The 22,764-nt window shown below is 49.5% G+C and overlaps 1 protein-coding gene across 1 annotated transcript; it reads left to right on the forward strand.

Annotated features, from left to right (window-relative positions):
• Positions 1-441: 441 nt before the first annotated feature.
• On the forward strand, positions 442-22,529 carry FAM107A (family with sequence similarity 107 member A). The gene is made up of 4 exons (XM_019504862.1): positions 442-670; positions 15,615-15,789; positions 18,978-19,134; positions 20,685-22,529. The coding sequence occupies exons 1-4, from the start codon at positions 592-594 to the stop codon at positions 20,790-20,792; spliced, it is 519 nt and encodes a 172-aa protein (XP_019360407.1). The 5' UTR covers positions 442-591; the 3' UTR covers positions 20,793-22,529.
• Positions 22,530-22,764: the final 235 nt, after the last annotated feature.

Raw genomic sequence — 22,764 nt, forward strand, 5'->3', positions numbered from 1 at the left:
CCAGACAGCAATTCGGACACCTCGGTCAGCTCAGCGCGGCTGCTCGCGGTGTGGGAGTCGCTGTGAATGTTCTTGCCCAAGCTGCTGTTCCCGGCGCTTGGCACATGGGAAGCTGTTTTATCAGATGAGAAGGATCAGCTCATTCCTTCACGCTAGGCTGCTGCTTGCTCAAGGGGGAAAAGCATCCCAGAGCCGAGCAATTAATGTGGGGTCGGGGTGGTGGGGGTAAGCTCTGCATGCAGTACTGCCCAGGAAGCTCACTGTCTGGGCACCGGACTCTTGCAAAGGTGTTAATACTGCCCCCCCGGAGGCATGGGCTGCTCCCCTCACACCCCCGTAACACACTAGCACAGATCCAAGCGGAACGGTTTTGTTAGAGCAGAATGTGCTTGTCAGCAGGGGAGGGCAGCAACTATACAGCAGCTCAGGTCACGTGGCTGTTTATTCTCGCTCCCTCTGAAAAGATCTTACAGAAGTGAGAGAGCTTAGCAGTACCCAGCCAAAAGTCATGCACACTTAGGCTTGCACAGCACTGACAGGAGCAGCTCATTCAGCCCAAGGCGTACTGGGAAGCCCCAAGAACTCAGCCCCATGTCTCAGAGAGTGGAGGACCAGGTGAGGGTACCACCTGGAGCTACCGGACTGTACAGAGCAATGCTGGTCAAATCAGGTAAGCACAGGTGTCTCTCGTAAAGCCTTCCCGGGAAATTTCCAGGGCAGCCATCGAAATCTGAGCGACAGAAAACTTCCCTTTGGGTTTCTGCATGCTTACCCAATGCTTTCTTCCGAAAGCAGATGGAGTGTTTCTGAGTGCCTCTCTCCTGGGCAGACACTGCACCACGCATGTATTTACCCTGGGACTATTTTACAGCCAGTTCCAAGTTACGCTTTTGAGACGTCTCTTCCCTTTAATCCTGCTGTAGCTCAATGGCTTTAACTCCTTTGTTTCCGCCTTTCTAAATGGTTCCCCAGGCCCCTGTACACTGTACGCAATTCCCCTCTGCAATTCAGGTGCTCTGCTTGGAAGGGAATTCATTGGACAGAAGATACGTGCTAGTGAAGAAGATAGTGCTAGCCCTGTTTAACTGCTGGGAACTTACTCTCTTCTCTCTTAAATATGTCTGGGCTACCTTAAAGCAGTCACTGGTGACCGGATGAGTGGGTCTCTTTCGGCATACCTCTGTTAAAGCAGAGCAAACAAGTGATGATTTATGAGCAGTAAATGATCGGTAGGCATCTGTCACTTCTTAGCAAAATAAATCAGCCGTTGCATTGGTAATCCTTAGCAATACCTTAGAGGGAGGAGTCCTGTACACCCTGGAAAAAATTATTCAGAACACCGCAGTCACAATATTGTTTTGGCTGCTACCATAAAATACTATGGCGTGTTTCTCTCTGTGCAGCATTTGACAAGTCTGAAAGGCATCCAACTGATACACCTTGTTAATTGTTAATAGCAGGCGGGATCCAAGGCCATCATGTTTATTTAACTATCACAATCGGAGAAGTTTTGAACTAAATTGTTAATTAATACGCAGGATTTCACCTGCTTCCACAACAGAAGGGATGTTGCTGCAGGCATAACTTTGTAAGCGGCTTCAGGCTTAGCTGATGTGCAACAGGAGAGGTAGGAATTTTAAATAAAGATTGTTTGGTTTGTCGAAAAATCAGTCAGTGTTTGTTTCCTGTGAAAATGTGCCAGTGAGCACAGCTGGTGAAGTCCCAGGTCCAGTGGCCTGCCTTTCTGAAAGCAGCAATAACTACAGTTTGGGAGAGGCTCCTAAGCTGATTCTGCTCCTATGTTCATTGGAAGGAACTTGTTAGCTCCAGTGGAGTTTCCCCAAGCAGTGGAATAATTGAGTGTCCCCATCCCCACATGTCCAGGGGACAGGAAATCTGTCCCCGTCCTCACATTTGTCCAGGAAAGATAGGAAGCATTGGGAACAGACAGGTGAATGGGAGTATCACTAAGTACCACCAGCATCTAGATGGCATCAGTGGGTAGTTTACGTCTTGCACAATTACTTTTTGATGTACTGGGTCAAGTCGCCTCCCTATGCAGGTTTTACAGATCAAAGCTGGTAGAGCTCAGGGGACAGGGGGGGCTGGGGGCTTATAGGCTTGGTGGCAGGACAGGACACCTCTGGCTTCCACAGCAGATTAATGGGTCAGCACTAGCTTCGACTAGTGGGCACCAGAAGATGCACCACCTAAAAGCTGCTGAGTGGCCTACCTGGAAATAAGCTATTTGATCTCCTAAAATCACAGAATTGGAAGGGAGCACACAGGCCATTTCTCCGACCCCCTGCACAGGTGCAGGATGCGCCGTTCCTAACCCAGTGCAGATGTCTTCATCATAAAGGGAGACATCTCTCAGGCTCCAGTTGAACACATGGCTAGATACCGATATCCTGATTTTCTTGCTTCCCTTTACCAACAGTGGGTGTCAGAAAAGGGTGTTTTCTTCTCCTCTGACTCAAGGTGAAAAATTCTCTGTTTTGTGGACCACCCCTTGAGAAACTCCCATGAAACTGCTATGAGAAGATGGTTTCAATAAATTTGCAGGGAAGAGTTGCTTCTATGCCCAAATTAAAACATGGCACGTAGATGGGTGCAGAGCGCACACTGTCTTGGGCTGGCTGTCATCTCACTGCAGGCTCAAAACAGTGGGCATTATTTAAAACTGGGGGAGGGTCAGTGCTGAAGGACCCCCCAGCAAAGGCAGAGAGGACTGCTAGAGGGTCAAGTCCCGGATATGGCTGAACTTGAGAAAGGGCCAAACGTGACCTGCGGCTGGAGGCTTCCCACAAAAGCTGCTAATCCCTGAGAGCCGTTTCCATTTCCAGTAACACTGGCATTTACCTTCTCTTCCTGACACAGTTCCCTTGGTTCTTCCCTCTGCTCCAGAATTTCAGTCCTGACCAAGGCTGTGGGAACCTGCCACATGCACATTTGCAGCTCAACCTTAGAGACCTGATAGTTCAGAAAGCATTTCCCAGGGTGTTCACATCAGGTTACATTGGCCCTATTACATTATAAATGCCAGAATTAGGCTTGGTGAATTATTTAACGCTATAGATTAAAAGCATACAAAGGATTCTTGCTCTTCCTTTTGGAGGCTGCACTATTGTTCCTTGGAGATACAATCACCAAGGGGTGTAGGGGTGAGTGACAAGGAGGGGAGTGGCTGCCAGGTAACACATCTTCGTGATGACATGCAAAGAAAGACTGCGGCCAACTCTGTGCACAGCAAGGTCCAAAGCCTGCTTCCTTGGCAGACAGCGTGGCTGGAGAGAAATAATACTGGGGTGTTGGTGGGAGCCATCTGAGACAGTGATGAGAATTGGCATCTGTCTATCTTCGGGCGGCTGTAGTAACAACTGTGACGCCCACGACCACAGCAGCATTACACCACTGCAGGCATTATGTACCCTCCGAGTCTGACTGGCCTTCTGTCCCAGAAGTGGCCTGTTAATGACACTCTGTGACTGCTTTGTGTCACACACTGTGGACTGTGACCCTTAGAAAGTGTCTGCCTGCAAAGCCCCACCACTGCACCTCAGACATCATGCCATCTCCAGGCTCTGCTCCCTTCTCACCGTACAATCCAGACAGCTTTGCACCGGGCTTCTTGAGAGAATCTACTGACACGGAAAGGGATGCAAACAGCTTTCCAGAACAGTTTGTTTCCTGCCTTTTGGAGAACTCCAGAGGAGAGGAGCACCTCCCAACTCCGAGTGCTTCTCACTTGCGAGCAAGATTCTTGCTAAACTCCTACGAGACAGACCGTCCTCCCGGTTACAGAATTGTAGTGGCACGGCCCAAAGCTGGGAAGAAACTAGAACTTTTTATACCACTGCTTTATTGCTTTCTGACGTCAGGTTAACATAGCTTCAGCGCACAGACTATGTTTCTCCAGTTAGGATCTAACCTTATTTTTTTCTGAGCTCTCAACGTACCGGGGCAGGTCTATAGCTGTTCCAGCCCCAGCGCCTTCCGTAGCACTATTAGTTTGCACTAGCTCAGGATCTTCTCTGTGGGCCTTGCTGTGGGAAATGCAAGGCAGCAAGGACTGGCCAGATTAGTGCTTCGTTTGCAATGCTAAAGCAAAAGGCAGAACAAATTTCCATCACCTCCTGACAGCCTCAAATTATACCAAAGTTGCTGTGCATTTCAGCCATGCTGCATTCTGACCTTTACACGCAGGTACGTGGGCACCCTTATAAAAGGGTTGAAAATCTTACCTAAGACTCAAGCAGGGATCTGAGAAGCACCAAGGGCATAGGAAAGCATTCAAAACTCCCCAGCAAAACATCAGGCTAAAAGCAAAACAAAAGCCTCCTACTGATTTGTTACTGCACCTTCCCAGTGTCTGTATGAAACAGCAGGCACCTGCGTGTTGCCAGTCTTACCTCTTCCAAGCAACATCTCAAGAAAGGCACCTAATATCAGGCTTCTTTTGTAAAGCCATGACATTCAAACTTAAAAATAGAGCCTTTACCTTAACAGTGTTTGTAGGCTCTGCATACCTTCAGGTCTCATTATGCTAGAGAGGAAAACACCTATAATTTAAAATCCATTTAAGTCAATGGAAATGCTCCCACTGGCTTCAAATAGTCTTTGGATCGGCTCCAAAAGGCACTGATCTGAGACACCTGCAAACTAGCACAATGGCCAGATGTCGGTCAGCTTGGCAAGGCCACTGGGAAGCCAAGCACTGGCAGACCGGCTGGCTCTCACCATGCCAACACGCTGTTAAAACTTCTGCAAATAGAACGGATTTCCTCAACAGAGCTGCAAAGCTTCAAAGCACCTAAAGTGCCCTGAGAATTGTTATGGAAGTAGGAACATGGGACATACAATGATGCATGGGACTTCTGGTGCTTAGTGTGCACCTTTTGAGATATTGGATGGCTCCTTGGGCCAAAAGCAGCTCTGTCAATTGATTTAGAGACTTCTAAGATGTGGATATTAAACTAGTAGTCCATAGCAGGCCGTGTTGCATGGCACTGCTGTACGGAGGCCGTATTGTTCTTTTATGTGATGCTGCAAGTGCTAAACACTGATGCATCTGGGTGAACTGGGGGCTAACCAGGTGCAGGGGGGCAGGCGCAGCAGCTTCTCTTTTAGACAAACCCAACTGCAGGCTGCTGAGATTTTTTTTTTTAAAGAAATAAATCAGATTCACGTTTAGAGCCAGCAAGGCTCGGGGGCGCCTGCCCATTCCGACGCACACAAACCCAGTGTGTTCCCGCAGCAAAGAGCAGGTGCTAATGCATCCGGACAGGCACACGCACCTTCCCCCTGTGCTGGAGTGGTGATGCATGATTGACTCTAGCCTCCTTCGGGGAGTACAGGAGCCAGCACTTATCTCCCAGCTGTTTCTTTAGTAACTGGGGGTGAGGCAGTGCAGCAGAGGCAGCAGATCTTAGCCAGTTTCACAAGCTGCAAAGCCGGTTTGTCTGGTAGCAGCCTGCCCAAGTGTGCACTCCTAACCCCCTGGCATCATATCAGACTGGGTCCTCCTTAAACCTGCCCTTCCTTCTCCAGTTCCACTGATCTTACTGCACCGTTGGCTTCAGAGTTCAAGTTAGGTGTACAGTCTGCTGGATCAAGTGCATACACACAGGCCCAGAGACACATTCTGCTAGCGCACGAGCAAGGGCTCCAGTGCTGCTACAAACGGTGGCTCAACTGGGGCAATTCCTCAGGTCACCAGCTGAGCCAGACTAAGCCTTTCAGGCGAGTTAGCTGAGGCATCTCAAACTCATCCCCCACCCCCCAAATGAAGCTTAAGGCAGAGTTTCAAAAGTGGAGGACAGGTGCTGTTATAGGCACTGGTCGCAGCATCCCGCTTCAACGCGCAGAATCCTCCATCCTCCCTGGCCGTGTTAAACACCCTTTGTGCCTCTGGGCAACCAGGGAGACCGAGCTGCCAAACGAATGAGCAAAGTGCAGCGGTGCTGGCCCCTTGCAGCGAGAAAAGGCCAAGTCAGCCATTCCTAATCGCAATGGAGCGGTTTTTTTCTAAAGATAACAGCAAGACCTTTGTGTCTCTGTACCTAGCTCAAATATCTTCCTGATCCCCCTCCCAGCTTTGACTAATCTATTATTCAATATATATTAAAGCTACTTTTATTTTTTTAAGCATCCCCCCTCCCCCAGGTTGCATCACAGATTGCTCTGTACAGATGGTATTTCAGTGTAATTTTGTCAAGATGCAGCAGTTTTCGCTTTGGAGTTGGACTGTTCTACAAAGTTGGGTTGATTCAGAGTTGTGAAAGGAGCTGGGCTGGGCCCTGGAGCTTTGGTGAGGGTCTGAGTTGCCATGGAGATCTGTTGTGCTTAATACTTGTACTTTGGCAGACAAACTGGTGCTTCAGTGTAGAACACAAGTGGGATGTCAACTCCTTGGAAATGGCTACAAGCTTCAGGAAAAGAAAAGAATCCTGCTGTTGCAGCGGGGTGTCATGCATGCAATTCAAATTATTTCATAGGGTCAGAGGTGCAGCGAGCTCTGCTGAGCCACGCTGAGATGCAGTGTGGTTTTACAGTGGGTTGAAAGGCGCAGGCTATTTAAGAGGTGCATTTTATCACACTGCACATTAAAACTTATCGACAGGAGACTAGCCCAGCTCAGCAATCCACCGCTGCTCATTTCCATTTGGTAGTAGTGACATGAGATTTCTTCCTTTTAACCAGACAGCAAACGCTTGATATACAAAGAGAGAACACTATGTACATCTCTGTACACTCAGACCAGGTGCCTGGTAAGGACACTGTCCCCAGGAAGTGGTTTTGCAAGTCCAGAACACACAAACCTGCACCAGAAGTTCTGGATTTTGGTCAAGACTTTTTGCCTTTCTGGCCAGTCTCTGCCAGGAACAGCATTTCCTATAATTATGAATATTAACTAACATTCCCGTCCCCTGTGGCTCAACCCCCATTCCTTAAAACTAGGAATTGCAAATTTAGATTTTGCAGCTCTCGCTGAAAATTAAACTATGAAACCACATTGGAGAAAGTTAGTTGTAAAATTAGTTAAAGCATTGTTCTGAAGTTATTCATTTTGAAAGGCAGCTGTTTTGCAAGGGCATATTAGAACTTCCCTATACATTTTTGTGAATATGTATATTGTGAGACACTTCTGTGAAGGGCATATTTCATGGTGTCACATATCATAAGGGTGCATTCGTCAAGGATACACTAGTTGGCAGGATCAAACATGTATAATTTAGACGTCTGAGAAGTGACTTTGTTCAGCAAAGATTTGAGTTCTGAGTGTAAATAAGCTGGACCACCTCAGTCCAATATTTCTGCCTTTTGGCATTTTTAAATTTTCTGTTAGCACTGAGTTAGAGGAAAGACCGCAGAACAACAGGCCCCTGGTTACTGATATATCAACTCTCTTAGCAAAGTCAGCAGAGCCCATGAGCTCCACACCAGGTGAGACAAGGGAGGATGTCTAAAGGACAGCTGCAGCAAGAGGGCCTGCGGGAAAGGCAGCCTGAGGACTGTGTGCAGCCTATTAACCATGCCCGGGCCCTTTGGCCTATTATCATCATTTGCCCTGATAGAATCATAATCATAGGCCCACCTTCCAGACATTTCACATTTAATCAAGTGACCTGGAATGAAGGGCTCGGAAACCTGAATGTGAAAGCCTGGAGTTTCTGTCAGCCCCAGGTGCAAGAACTGTCTGTCTCGAGTCTACACCCAAGCTCAGGGGAGGTCTCCACTCCCAGGCAAAAGAATACCCACCTCCAAAAGGAGACTGGAGTAAGCAAAAGGGTGATGAGGGAAAAGGGACTGAAAGCAAAGAAAGCAACATCTTGGAGGTTAGAAAGTGAAGGGATAAACAGAGAACTGCCAAAAGTCACAATGACTCAGGTCTTGCACGGGAAAGTTAAACAAGCAGCAAAAGATGCTTCAGCCAGAAAACTGAAATGAAAACAAGAAAAGGAGATATGGGACTGCTATGCAGCGAGGGGGGGATAGCAATGAAAGGTAATACACATTTCTCCGGGTTTTCAATACAGAGAGCAATAGAGACAATGGGGACAAAGGCAGGTTGGCTAATGAGGATGTGCATACAGACATGGACATTGCCGTAGCCAAAGTGCAAGACTTCAATGCACTTGCACTGGAGAGGCCAGTTAATCCCCCTCCCAGAATACAGAAAGAACTGGCACGGTAAATCATGAGCCTAGCAGAAGGATGTTTAATAAATCTACCAAAGCAGAAGTGATGTCACCAGACTGAAGAATAGCAAATGTAGTGTCTCTAATGATGAAAGGGGAAAATCCATCCAAGCATCCAGAGACCCACGAGCCTGACCTCGGTAGTATGCAAGGCTTTAGACCAAACTTTAAAGGGCAGATTTAATTAAAGACATAGAAGTAAATGGAAAGCATGACAAAATGCAGCACAGGTTTACCAAAGATAAATCTTGGCAGGTTTTCCTGAGATAGTCTTTCGATGAGATAATTGGTATTTTTAGATAAGAGAATGCAGTAATACTTAATCAATCTGTACTTCAGAAAGGCATCTTAAATTATTAAATTAACCAGAGAACCAAGAACTGTAAGCTGGACAAGGCTCTGGCTAAATGGGAGTTGGCAGCAGGTTGCGCTAAAAGAAAAACTGTTGGGCTGGAGAAAGATTTACTAGTGCAGGTCATTAAGGATCATTCTTGGAATCAGTCTGAGTTAGCATTTTCATTAATGGCCTTGGCACACAAAGGAGGAACATCCTAATGAAGTTTGCTGATGATACAAAATTGGCGGTATCATCAGTACAGAGGAGGGTCAGAATATCCTCCACAAAGGATTGTATGACCTCGAGGACTCAAATAATAAAAGTGGGATCAAATGTAATATGGCAGCAGAAGGTGCACAATCATAAATATATGCACTAATAACAAGGCCTTCTGATGTAGGCTGGCGGTTATCCATTTGACACGACAGCACAGAGAAAACCTGGGGGCGTTAGTTGATTATTGGGTGACTGTGAGGCTTCCAGAAGCTTCATCAGCCACATGGCTCCGGATTTCTCTTTTCCTCAGCCCCTCGTCCCTTAAAAAAAACATCAGCTGTAACCCAGTATTGCATCCCTACCCTTTGCCCATTTACCATCACTTCCTTTTACCGGGGATGCTAATCCCCTTCACGTTCCTCCAGCTCTCTGGCCTGCACATTGCCTGTAAACAAGGCAACGGGGCTGCTTCGCCAACAGCGTCTGCAGGGCATCACACATGCTCTCCAACATGCGTGGGAACGCGCGGTCATGGCACCATGCACCAAGCTAACTGCTTATCCAAGACACGCAGGATGTCCAGAGCATTCAAACCAGACGGAGACAAACAGATGAATCCCAAATAAATTCTGTGGAGTGTATGTCTGGTCCCCCCAGTTCTGTCACAAGTCTCACAAATTGCTAGTTTCAAAATTTCCCTCTTTTGATTTCTGCCCTTCCCAAAATGGCTACTGCTGCCCCCTAACATCACTGGGACTGAAGAGCAAAGGGGTCACCATCTCCTTCTGCAGATGAAACCAGGCGACCCACAGCAAAGATGCTCACAGCGTGCACATTTGCAATGGAGCTGACTGCAGGGTCTTGGGAATGCTTAGTCCCATGCAAGAGCCAGGCAGGGATCAGGAGAAAGTGGGCAAAAGCAGCACGGGCTTGGCAATTCTAAACCATTAAGGCACTTGTTGAAAATGGGCCTGTGCTTAGCAGCGCTCAGATGAGAGGCTCTGGTTCGGGCCAGTGGGCACACATAGATTAGGAGAAATGGAAGTATAAATGTGTCACTCCTGCTGCTGCAGCCCATCAAAAACTAGACCCAGAATGGGTGTTCATGATCCTACAGCCTGCTGTCTATGCCGGATATAGAAGGGCACTGCTTCTGGAGGAAAATGTCCCCTTTGTGCAACAGGAGACACGATAACAGTCACTTGGTTTTTCTTGGTCAAGGTGTCCTGCAAGCTGGGCATGGCACAACTACTAGGTGAAGCAAGAAGTTGTTATAAGAACTCTTTCCTTCTTACAGCTTTGAGGGTAAATATTGACTTAAAATGTACCTAGCTGGCTAGCATGCCTGCTCCAGGTGACCGAGTGACCTACCTGCTCTGCTTGTCAAGGTTCTTAGTGGCCCAAAATGCAAAATTTGGGGAAAGAGTCCCTTCACGTAGGTGCCGTGCAGCGAGGGCTGCAGAGGTCAGGCAGCAGGACAGGCCACGGGGCTCCGAGAAGAGAATTTTGCCCTCAGTGTTTGGAGCTAAAGACTGGCTTGGGAAATATTTCTCAAGGTGAGCTCCCCTTTCCTCTCATCCTATTGTCCTCAGCCTGTTCTGTGAAAGGGAAGGGGCCTGGCCCCTGCTACTCCTCACGACCCATCCTGTCTGAGGTCTTGGGGAAGCCGGGAGGTTTGCATTTCCCTTTGATTCCCCCTGGCTCAATTGGCAAAGGCTCTGGGCACACAGTATAACCGCAGGCACATAACAAAAGAATGGCATGCCTAGCTGGAGCACTGCGAGCTCACTTAAAGGCTCCTGTCTGCACAGCACAGTGCAGTGCAGGACTGATTAGCCTGGACACAGACTGTACTCACGTGGCTACACTGCTTCTAGCTCTGGACCTACCTGGTAATGCTACCTGGCACCGCACAGCTCTGCTGCTGGTGAGGCTTCCCTGATTGACTGCAGCCAAAAACCTGGTCCAAAAATAGGCAGAAGCTGGCACAGGCTGGTGGGCTGCAGGACCTCCCTCGGTGGTGGCTGAGAACTGAGTCACCTTTTATTTCCACATCACAGTACCCTGGATGGGAGGGTTTGATCTTGGCCCATTTCTAATTTAAAAATATACCATCTGGAGAAATCTAGAACAACAGTCATGATGGGCCGGACCAGGCACAGAGCAGGCCTGATGTCATGTGTGAAACCTCTGCCCCTCTCCAGACGAAGCCCCAGCGCCAGGCTTGCGGGCTTCTCTTACTCAGGTCTACGCATGGACTGCTTGACCAGCTATTTCAGGGCTCCAGGCAGATCCACCTGGGAGGTTTCTCAGCTAAGGGCTGTGTTTCTTTTTCCGGAGGAACCCGGTTCAGCGAGCACCCATCAGAGGGGACTGTCCAGCGCGAGACTTCTCAGACTCGTCGCAAAGGCTGAGCCCTTCCAAAGAGCTGTCCAAAGCTTCCAAAGAGTTGTCCCTGTGCCTCCGATCTACAAGTGGCAGCTCTTACTGAGCAGGGAGAGGCTAGGAGATGAAGAAAAGGGCTGGAAATTCAGCTGTCAGGGTCGCTGTTCTGGGCCCACGTCGTTCCCCTTGCCCTTTGCCGTCATTCTTTCCAGCCTCTCCAGGAGAGTGATTTTCTTTCACTTTCTGCCAGTTGTTTTTAAATTGCTGCCCTGCTTCCAAGAGGGCTGTTGCGGAAACCTTCCGCTCTCTGCTTGTCCGCAGGAGAGACGATGACTGCCCCGCAGGACTTGTGGGGCCAGTTGTGTGCAGGAGAGGCCAGCTGGTCTCTGGGGCTACCCAGTCCATAACCTGCCAAGCAGCTTTGGGGAGGTTACCTAGGAAACCAAGTGTGACCATGGACTCATTTCATAACGGTGCACAGAGGTGGGAATGCTGCTGAGTGCTTAGTCCTAAGCAAATAAACTCTGGTATATACAGCCTTGGTCTGGGCATCGAGTATGAGCACTCTTGTATTATTCGTAGGGAAAATTTACCTTGAAATGTAGTTTCCCTTGGGATCCGCAGACCACTAGGAACAAGGGCAGGGAAAGTAGCTTGACACGGAGCACACTGGTGAGTGTCAGTGAGTAGGGTTTTGAGGTATCGGTCCCCAAACAGCAGCTTTTCAAACCCCATGCAGTCTTTCCCAGGGCTGCAGAGAACGCATTCAGGCGCAGTTACAGATCTTGGAATAAAACACGATGAAAGCCCTTCAGTGGTCTATGACAGGACAGAGATGTGCTCGGTGACAGATGGCCAAATCATGCAACAGTGGGCAGCAGGCTACAAGTGCCCTACAGAGAATGGCCCCAAGAAATGGCCCAAGGGTGCTGAGTCTTTACACTCCTTGAAATGAATGACATCAAGTCCTGAACCAGAGATCCACCCCAGCAGAAGCATTTTGGCTGTTGTGGGGGGAGGGCCTGGGCCTGGTAACACGTAGAGGAAAGAATACCTGCTCTTAATCCCTGTGTAATCCTGAGCCACACCTCATTTTTCTTTCTATACTCAACCCAGTGCTAATTACACCTTGCCCTGTGCTTGACAAAGGGCTGCTGGAGGCTTAAAGCAACTGTGTTAGCCATGCAGTTCAAGATGGCCTGACACTCACATTTCTCTTTGCCAAAGGGCAGGTCTCTGCTCAGGTCTTACTGGTAGCTGGCAGACCTACAGAGACCCCACCAGAAGCCCAGGTGTTCGTGCTGCAATATCAGCCAGCAACTTCATGACATCTTTGCATCCCCAGCCAGGTCTGACTCAATGGAAACCACGCTAGAGGCCACCTGCTTTCTACAGGCACCTCCCTGTCTTAATGACTGAGTCCTAGGAAGTGTCTGTACATCCACCACAGTCACTGGCCAGAACATGAGTCCATGCCTTGCAGGGCCCCACTGCATCTCAGTCCCCGTCCCCACACTCTCACAGCCGCCCCTTGTTCCTAATCTACTTGGTGCATTTGCCCTGGGTTCAGAGACAAGAGCCAAACGTGGACCAGTGGCTTAAAGTTGCAGCCAAGTAAGTTTAGATTGAATATCCGGAAACACTTCTTCACTGCGAGAGCAGGAATAGGCGCCTAGGGAAGCTGTTCAAGGACAAGTTGGACAGGCACTGAGCAGGGATGATCTAGGTGTAGCAATGCCTATTTTCTACCACAGGTATTTCACAGGCTTCTGGGCTTTGATGGTTGCTCCCACCCCTGCCTTTTCCTGCTATATGTTTCAGGGTGTTTTTAAGCCTCCCCAGAGGCACTGGGTGTCTGTTGGTTACAGCTAAGGCTGAGGACTTTAACTGGGGTGTGCCGATTCTTCTGCTGGGAGCAAAGGCGGAGGTTCCTGCCCCTCCACCTGGGGTCAGGCCCTATATTTGGGGTCAGGCAGGAATTTTCCCTCATGGTCAGACTGTCTTCCTTTGTAGCGGGCAGCATGGCTCTTTAACCAGGACCTCTTGAACATATATTGACAACATCTGATATAAGCAGGACGTTGGCTTCTGTGGCTCCCTTGCCTCACCTGTGGCAGGGTCAGGTGTGAGGTCTGTGCTGTGTCAGGGCTGAGGGCAGTCTTATGTAGGGTTTAGATGCTGATTTGGACAGGGCTGATCCTGCCTCAGGCAGAGGTTGGACTAGATGTGACCTCTGCAGGTCCCTGCCAGCCGCACACCTCTAGGACTGTATAACGGGGGTGGAGGGCACCAGGATGCTCCAGACCCAGCTCCCAGAGGGGGCTGGCTCCCTCCCGGACCACCAGCAGGCAGGGGAAAGCACATGATGCACTGGAGATGCCAAGAGCTGCTGAAGGATTGCACCCAAGGAAATCGGAACAGGCTTTGCTGATGCCCCAGACTCCCTGCTGACATATGTCGGCATCACTAAACCAAAATCAAAACCCAGCATGGTTTAAATTGCGCACAGCTTCACTGAGCCTGCCCCTGGCTCTTCTTAAAGGGATCTGGGGATCTGTTCTCTTAACGGGATCTGGTTCCTAAAGGGTTCTGGCCTACGGTATTATTTTACTTTCACTCTCACTACTTGCATCAGGCTGCATTGCCCTGTGGCAGGGCCAAGAACCTGGGCTAGGAGGGAGGACTGAAAAAGAAGCCCAGAGGGAAAAGCCAAAGACAAAATAAAACTATTCCGCACTGGTGGCAAATGACACATCACTGCCCGTAAAGCCATTGTTTCCATCAGGTAAAAAGCGTTTTGACCAAAACCCCCTTGCATATTCTAACCCTTGGCTGTTTTTCAACCAGTGCCTCTCTCTTGAGCACGCTGCAGCTCTGCTGATTTTGCCAGCTGAAAATCTGGCTCTGTAAGTACATGAATCAACCAAGCATTTGTCACCAAACAGCTAAACGCAGTCACCTTCCCTTGCTACCAGCAAGGGTATAAAATTGCCGTGGAAAATAATTTGGTGCAGGAATTCACATATCCAAGTGGTGTCTATGTGTCCTGAGCTCTCTGCCCCGATTACACTGATGTGGCAGGTTCCGATGTGTTTCCTTTCATTCCCAGAGCACCGGGCACCGCTCCCATTAACATTCAAGAGAAGTTGCTCTGTACCAAGTCATTTTCTTCAGCATTTTTTTCTTAGACAGCTTTATTTGATCCCAATCCATTTTAAGTTCATTAAACACTCCCAGCCCATGAAGGAATGGGCAGGGGGTCGGACTCGGTGATCTACTGAGGTCCTTCCCAGCCTAAACATGTATGAATCTATGAATAACCCTCCCCTGCCTTCTTCTCTTTATTTCATGATTTCCCTTTCAAATGGGCTTTGTTCTTTAAATACACGTGAGCTAGCCAAAACGTAGAGAACAATGTTACAGAACAGCACAAGTTTGCCTTGCTGGTGCACAGACCCACATGCCTTCGCTCCATGCTCTCCAAAGCCATGAAAGAGAGAGACCCATGGCTAGATTGCTACACACACCTTGTCCCTAGGACTGTTTGCACGGATTAGGAAACCCTTCCAGTTTGTGTGTCTGCACAGCAGCAAACTGCTCTTCCAGGCTGCTTGAATTCCCCGATCGGGTTGCACCCTGGCACAGATTTGCCAGCTCAGCTGGACCACGTACTTAAAGCCACAGCGCAGTGCAGGCGCCGCACCCTACAGCTGATGCTACGCCCTTGTTCTCTACAGGTTTTTTAAACTAACAGAGTCACCAGATCTTGGAGGACATCAGCAGGCAGATGGCCAACTGGATATGGAAAGTGCTGTCCGGTACAATGCAGCTGCCATTTGTTCTGACACCTTAGCGTGTAGAAATGATTGTGCTGTGACGGCAGGTTACAACTGCTGTAATTACATCTGACATGTTACAGGCATGAATTCTGATACTGCGAGAGGTGCAGGGATGGGTCTCAAGAACAAGACCAGCCTGACATCATGAAACTGTTTCATAAGGAGCCTTTCTTCAAGCCTGCTCCTCAGGTCCTACCATCCTGGGGATGCCTGGACATGCTGGCCTTCGGGACCGACTGCCCCAGCTGTGAGGTCGCCAGCACAGAACTACTGGATCCCAAGCTGGGGGGTTCATTTTTACTGAGGTCTATTTTAGTCTTACAGGATGTTACACTGAAGTGAGCCGCCTGAAGTCACAGTGGGAAGTAAGTGGTGGAGCCAGTGACTGCACCCACTGCAAGCACAGTGATTAATCTGTGGCAGAGTTGCACAGCGAGGGAATCTTGCATCCCCTGACCATTTCTGAGTGGACACAGGCAGGCATACATGCATGCGTGCACACCTGCACGCACAGGGATGCTCCCTGAGACCGCAAGCTGCTTGGGGCAGGGCCAGGCGGTCAGGCTGTGAACTCACACTCACTTTGCTCCCATCAGCAGTGGGACTCCTCATGCAGTTACCTCTATTCTCTTCCAGCCTCTATGTATTCAGAAATCCAGAGGGAGCGGCCAGAGGTTGGAAATATCACGGCGCACCCAGACTACATCGATGGAAACCCTGGCCTTATCAAACCAAAGAAGCTCCTAAATCCTGTAAAAGCCTCAAAAAGCCACCAGGAGCTCCACAGAGAGCTGCTTATGAACCACAAAAGGTGAGAGCACCCCCAAGCACTCCTTCAGATCTGTGCGTGCCAAGTGGGACAAGAGATGCTGTACTTTGCTGTGGCACCCCTTGGGTGCTCTGGACAGACCCCTCTCCCTCTGCTCCGGTGTCACGCACCTCGGACGTGAACTGCCCTTTCATTTGGGATCATAGAGCAAGGCCCTAAAGGCTTGGGCCTCCTGTTCAGTGACCCAGCGGTCACACCACTTCCTCACAAAGGCAGGGGAGGCTGCAGAAGCAGATCCCTAAGTAAAGAGATGCCTTGCAGTCTCTTCTCTTGCTCCCTGGTACAACAGGCTCTGACCAGGTAACACCCTGATATCCAGCCTCCTCCTCCCCTTTAAAGGGGGCCTGGGGATGCAGGCCTGGGTACAGGTGCTGGCAGAGGGCCAGGGGGTTGTAGCCTGCTTACTGACAGTGGACGGTCTCCACGCTGACTCCTGCTTCCTATAAAAACATAAGTGCTCTCGGTTCCAGGTTCGCCTAGTATTGGTCTGTCCACGTATCCCACTGGGTTAGAGCAGTTTGACGCTGCTGAGACCAATGGGGTCATACAGGTGCCACGCTGGAGCATGTCACGGTGACCAGGGGATGGAGACGGGTGGTGGACGTGGTCTGAGGAACAGAGCAGGGGGTGACTGCCCTTTGCTGAGCTAAGCGGCAGTGTCAGAGCCCTGCCTCGTGTTATTCCCACATAATTCGCTAGATGTCATCGTAACACAACCGTTACCATCACCACTGCCTCTACCCCGACACACGCCCGCTTCCTGCCCAGGGCACCTGGGGTTAGAGCCATAGCTGTGTGCACCAGCACCCAGCAGCAGCACCAGACATTTGTCTTAAAAAATATGGAGAGCAATTGCTCCTGCAAACAAGAATCCCTGCACTGGTCTGTTGTTGCTGGGTTGTTGTAATATGCCCTTACCCTGGAGTTGTTTTGTCTTAAAATTGGGAAGCAATCAAAGCCGGATTTATCCAGCCCAGCCTTTGCTCACAAAAGCTCCATCAGACTCAGTCATCTTTAATGCTCTCTCCTGATATCTCCTGCTTCAGTTATACCAAACCTGTTTCAGCCACAGCCTTGGAGGCTCAAAAGCCCAGAGAGTTAATATGTGTCTTTGAGATAGCAGGTTGCCAATATCCTGCATGTCCCAACCACATCCTATCTCCTGTCTGAAGAGAAGGGTGGAGGATAGAGAGAGAGTTACACAAAGCTTATAATGCAGCTTGCTCTGCGTATTCCCCTTGGAGCAGGGGAAGGAAGCAGCTCAAAGGAGCTCTTGGCACAGCCAGACTTAGATCCTGAACAAAGCTTCTCAGTACAGAAAGCAAATCAAATAATACTTAGAAACCCAAAGGCAGTGTTAGAGCTTCTATTTCCCTTACGCTTCCTGCCTGAGACCCAAGCCCAGGCAGACTCGCTTTCTCCAAGTCAACAGTAGTGAGCAGCTTTGACTACCAAGGGGAAGGCCTCTGTGTAGCATTTGAATCTTCCTGCTGTAGACAATATCATGGAGCCCCTGGTGCCAACGCACTAAAGCCAAAGCAGAAACAAGGGTGATGGGAGGATGCATTAGACAGAGTACTTCAAACACGCTGCCTCACCGGGAAAACCCCTCCCTTGTTGGCCCGACAGGTGCCATAGCTAGATACTATTTACCTCCCATAACTGCACATCGAGGTGAGATATTCCCAGAGCACTTGCCACTTTGGTGCGGAAGCTGTGCACCCGAACACTTGAGTTGCTTCTGCTTTGGAGCAACCTTAATGAAAATCACCACGTGAAGTCCACGAGGGGCCAGAACAGTATCAGAGGTTTTTCATTTCCTAAATTCCATTGATTTCAAGCAGCCTGAGCGCATGACTGTGCACTTGGTGCTAGCAAATAGAATCCCATTGCTAGTACATACGTCTCGTACCCCCACCCTCCAAGTCAGGCGGTTCTTTCCGTACGATGTGCTGGTCCTTCCCTGCACTGACGATTCTCCCAGCCTTGTGCCCAAGACAAATTCCATTAGCAAACTCCTGCTGTTTGTCCCATTAATGACAATATTAAATAAGGCTGGCCACAAGAGTAGTCCTTCTGGAACTCAACCCCAGCTCGATCCAACCCCTTGCAACCCAACCCAACCCAACCCAACCCAACCCATTTGTGTGTCACTGTTGGGCGGCTCCTCACCTACCCTACAATTCTTTTACTAATTTCCACATCAACTGATAGTCTTCCAAATGGCGCTGTATCAAATGCTCTCTTAGCTAGTGAAGTCGGAGGGTAGACGTGCTCCGGGACCCGAGTGCAGAGGCATTCTTTTAATGCTCTCAAAAACGCTCTGGAACTTGTGTGCCAAGGACAAAGAACATGTAGGGAAAGGTTTCAGATCTGATGAGATGAATTACCTCTTCAAAAGGAGAACAGAAGCAAGCAGGGAGACTAAAGGGCATGGGAATAAGGACTGATCAGACAAAAAGCTGTCACAGGGGTCACAGGACTGCCAGAAGTCAAGCTGTGACAGCTGCTGTCGAGGAGAATTTAAACAAATTACAAAGGACTCCTGAGCAATACAGCAAAGAAGAGAGCAAGGGAAGAAGTAGGGCCATGATGACCTGAAGGACCAGGTGTCAATTAAAAGTAACATGGCCCTCCTGCATGCTTGACTGCAAATCTCAGTACATGTGTCAGGTAGATTTGTGTGCAATACATATTCCTCTGCAGAGGAAGAATCAGAGCACAATAACTGCTATCCAGCGCCCCAGGGCTGTGGGTGACACATCAGGAAGAAGATTAGGGGCATGGGGCAAGCCTGGGTCTGAGCCTGGATGGTGAACATCCCAGAACCTGATCTGCCGTCAGCCCTTCTCTCACGCCCATGCCAGGCACGGCGCCTGAAACGGGCTGCCACGCAGGTGAAGGCTCCTGACCCAATTACTTTCCTGTCCCCCCATCAGGTAACAAAACACCCCTGCTTTGAACAAACCTCAGGATTTTAGACGCACTGCAAGGCTAAACAGCAGTGCCTGTTTAACTGACAGACATGATCACATGCAGGAGAAGAGCCCTGTCATTTTGTACAACAAGCCCGAACTCCATGTCTCTGGGCAGCATGCCACAGGGGGCTGGGACTCCTGCTGCAAGCAGACACGGCTCCAGCTCTGACGTGCTCTGTGTTTTGTTCACAGAGGCCTAGGAGTAGAGAGCAAGCCAGAGCTACAGCGAGTACTCGAGCACCGGCGGCGAAATCAGCTGATGAGGCAGAGAAAGGAGGAAGAGGAGGCAAAGAAACTGAAGTCTCCGTTTGAACAAGAGCTCTTGAAACGGCAGCAAAGGCTGGATAAGGTAGCCACTGAATTTCAAATCCCTCCAAGTAATGTATAGTAAATGCCCCACCCGAGGTCTGGACAACCTGGAAGGTGCTTTAGGAGGAGACAAGCACTGGCAACGTTTCTGCTGCCTGTGAATCAAATGGAGTAAGAACCACATCGGTGGTGCTGTGGAGCTGAGCACAGGGCACTGAGGTGCTATGGGCAAGCCCCCGAGACCACGCACCACCATATGCTCCCCTGTGCCACGATGGACAAAAGGAAAGGGTCAGGCCCAGCCTACCCACAAACCCCCATTCTCTGCCTCCCTGGTCCAGGAGCTGGCTCAAGAGCCTCACACTCCAGATCCCTCCCCCCAACCCTAGTCAAAGTGATGCAAGGAAGAGTTTCCATTTCTCTGTCCTCCTCCCCTATTTGCCACTACCCCCACAGACACAACTGGCACATTTCGGGAATGGCATTGCATCAGTGACAGTCCCGGGGTGAGAATGGCCCATCGGTGCCGGTATGAATTGCAGCTGTTGAAACAAGCCCTGCGGCAGCCACAGCAACATTTGCACTTACGAGGCACTTGCGTTACCAGAGTGCCAAGGGGGTGTCTGGGGGCGACAGCCCTCACACCAAACCAGACAAGACAGAGGAGCAGAACAGGAGAGGAAACAGGGACGACAAGCAAGAGGCAGGCCCACAGACAGGGAGGGCAAGGGGACAAGACACTGTCAGGCAGCGTGATGGGGCTGGGTCTCAGCATACCAGCCACTTTGCCGCTGGCAAAGGCAGGTTTGCAGGAGGGATTTGGAGGCGGTTAATGCTGAAGCTTTGCAGGTGCCGAGGGGAAGCCCATACCCCATGCAAGGGGCAGTAGGGGGATGGGGACCACGGTAGGCCAGGGACAGCAGAGGCTGTGGTCACTGGCCAAGCCGTGGTAGGAGCTGACATCCCAATTCCACACCGGCATAAAGGCAGTTAATAAAATAAACAGCTGAAGAACAAAGCTTTGAACTCAATGTTCTCAGCCCTGGTAGCTTAATTAAGAGGATTTTTTCCTTCTTCTGCTGGGTTTCATCTTCACACCCATGCCACTGCCAATAATTCTTTAATTAAACCATTGCACCAGTTAGCAGGCAAGGACATGAACCAGCCTTCTTCATCAAACAACACTTCTGTGGTAGGAGGAAGATGACCTGTCTTCTAAAGGTCTCAGAGCTGTATAAGTCTTGCTTTTACCCTGACCTTAACCCTTGTGGGAGAGTGCACTTGTTTTGGAGACTGGGTCACACTTGGGAGATTTGGTTGTTGATACAAGGGTCGGGATGTTAATGCCCAGATTTGCAAACGCAGTCCCTGCATGTATGACGCCGACACTGCCTGCGGCCACATACCCTGGTTGCATCTGAAAATGAAGTAATTCACGTGTTGCTGCAATGAAAGAGATGGGAGTAGGAGCCAGAGTCTGAGGACTGTAAGTAAGGGTGCAGCACACCGCAACGCAGCCAGTGTGGTGCGCTTGTGCTCTCCGGCATTCCCACCATGCACAGATAACATCTGCTGCTCTCTTGTTTTCAGCTGGAGAAAGAGGAAGAGAAGCACGAAGAGCATGCACCAGAGTTTATTAAAGTAAAGGCAAACTTGAGAAGAACAGCAACACTGACAGGGGAGGAAAAAGTGGTGTAGCACCTGCCAAAGCTAAACGTCGGGTCACATCCAGCTGGGAGCTAGTACCTGTACACTGACATCTCTGTCTGTGGTGGACGTTTGCAACCATGTCTCTGGGGCTACTTACTGCTATTAATGCTTGCTGCAGTAGAAATGCATACAAGGGCTTTCTCCTCCAGGACAGGGTATGGTAACGGTGAAGGCGCAGTATCTACTAGTAGAAGTACTCATATGAAAAGATGAGGAAGATTTCCTCTCTAATTATGGGTGCATGCTAACATCCACCCCTATTAACTCATGGCTAACCCCTTGAGGTAGGGCATATACTCACACTGCCCAATTTACAGTGGTGGACACTCCTGGAGGCTTGGCAGACTCTCCTAGGTCTGTGAATCATTCCTGGAGCTAAATCTTAGAGCAAGCACTCCTGTCACTGGCACTGCCGGGTACAGGGCAGCAGCTGGAGAGCTTCTTGGAAACCTCCAGGTGACACCCTGAAGGGATGGACCTGCATACAGCAGGGAATGGCCACGGTGGCCGGGAGCTCCAGCTTGCAGCACTGCCTTTCTTCCCTGCCACGTTTATTCTGCACAAGCGTTTGTGTCGGGAATCCCTTGTGCATGGTCACCAAAGACCAAATGAAAGCTGAAATCAGCTCAAATGTCCTTGAGTCTAAACGAGGCTTTTCAGGTCATCATTAAACCAACCCAAGCAGAGCCTGTGCTCATTACCTATATGAGAAATGTAACCAGCTGAAAAGGGCCAAGGCACACTTGATACCTGGCTGTGGAGGACATGGTGTGATGTCTCCTGAGTGGTGTTGGGTTAGATGAAACTGTTCACATCAAACAGGGCTGGGTTTCCTAACTCTGTTGCTTCCTTTGAAAGTGTACGGCCCTAGTTCAGTCACCTTCACAAAACATCTCCAAGAAATGACACGAGTGAACATTGCTTCTCCCATGCGCACAGCCTGCACCAGACTCCATGCACCAATTAAGCCCCACTCCACTACATGGGGACCCCCACCCCAACAGACCACACCAAGCACCCAGATTTGCTGGTCTGGCCACAGTCAACAGCTGTAGTAACACTCGCAAAACAACCTGGTTCCCTCCTAGGGAAGAGAGCTCCCTCCCCTCCCGGCATGAGTTCTCCCAGAGGGTAGGGCTCTCACGGGGTAGGAGCTGTAGGCGTTATGCTTTTATGAGCTAAGACAACTGCACTGTCTTCACACACAGCATCCTCATCCCATGGCTTGGTGAAGCTCTTACACGGCTAAAACCACGAACTGCAGAAGCCTCCACTGCTTTTCACCACTGAGAGTGCCTGTATGTCCTGACATGCTGGCTGGCTAGGAATGCTGGAGTTTGGTTTTGCTTTTGTGTGTGAATCAGTAATCTGGTGGTAGGAGGGTTTGGGGTTGTGAGCACTACAGGAAAATGTGTAAACCCAAAGGAAAGAAAGACCAGCTGTCATTACATTAAAACATTATACATCAATGGAAGCATCATCATCAACACATTTTGTAAACTCTTTTTTGTCTTATTTTGTACACAGAGGTCCAAATTGTGGGCTTAAACTTCCGTTCAGTATGCCCATAAAAAGCTTTCCTAAATAAATGTGATTTACGCAAAAATTCAAGCTCCCAATATTAGTGAAAAGACAACCTTCTGCACAGTTTATGCCATGTACCAGCCTACCTGGTATACATGCTGTATGTGTGTACGTGTATAAATGTGTGTATATACACATACACACACATGTGCATGCACACACACATTCAAATTAACTGTCACTTCTCACGTTAGTTGATGCAGACCTTTCTGAAGACATATGATCAGGAAATAAATTGAATGATGGTTGTATCACAGAATCATAGAAGTGGGGTCGGGAGGGACCTTGTAGATCTTCAAGTCTGACCCCCCCTGCCTGGGCAGGAGAAAAACCGGGCTCAAATGACTCCAGCCAGGTAGGCATCAAGCCTCCTCTT

This window comes from Gavialis gangeticus, unplaced genomic scaffold (assembly GCF_001723915.1).
Source record: "Gavialis gangeticus isolate Ggan-Ray unplaced genomic scaffold, GavGan_comp1, whole genome shotgun sequence".
Taxonomy (NCBI): domain Eukaryota; kingdom Metazoa; phylum Chordata; order Crocodylia; family Gavialidae; genus Gavialis; species Gavialis gangeticus.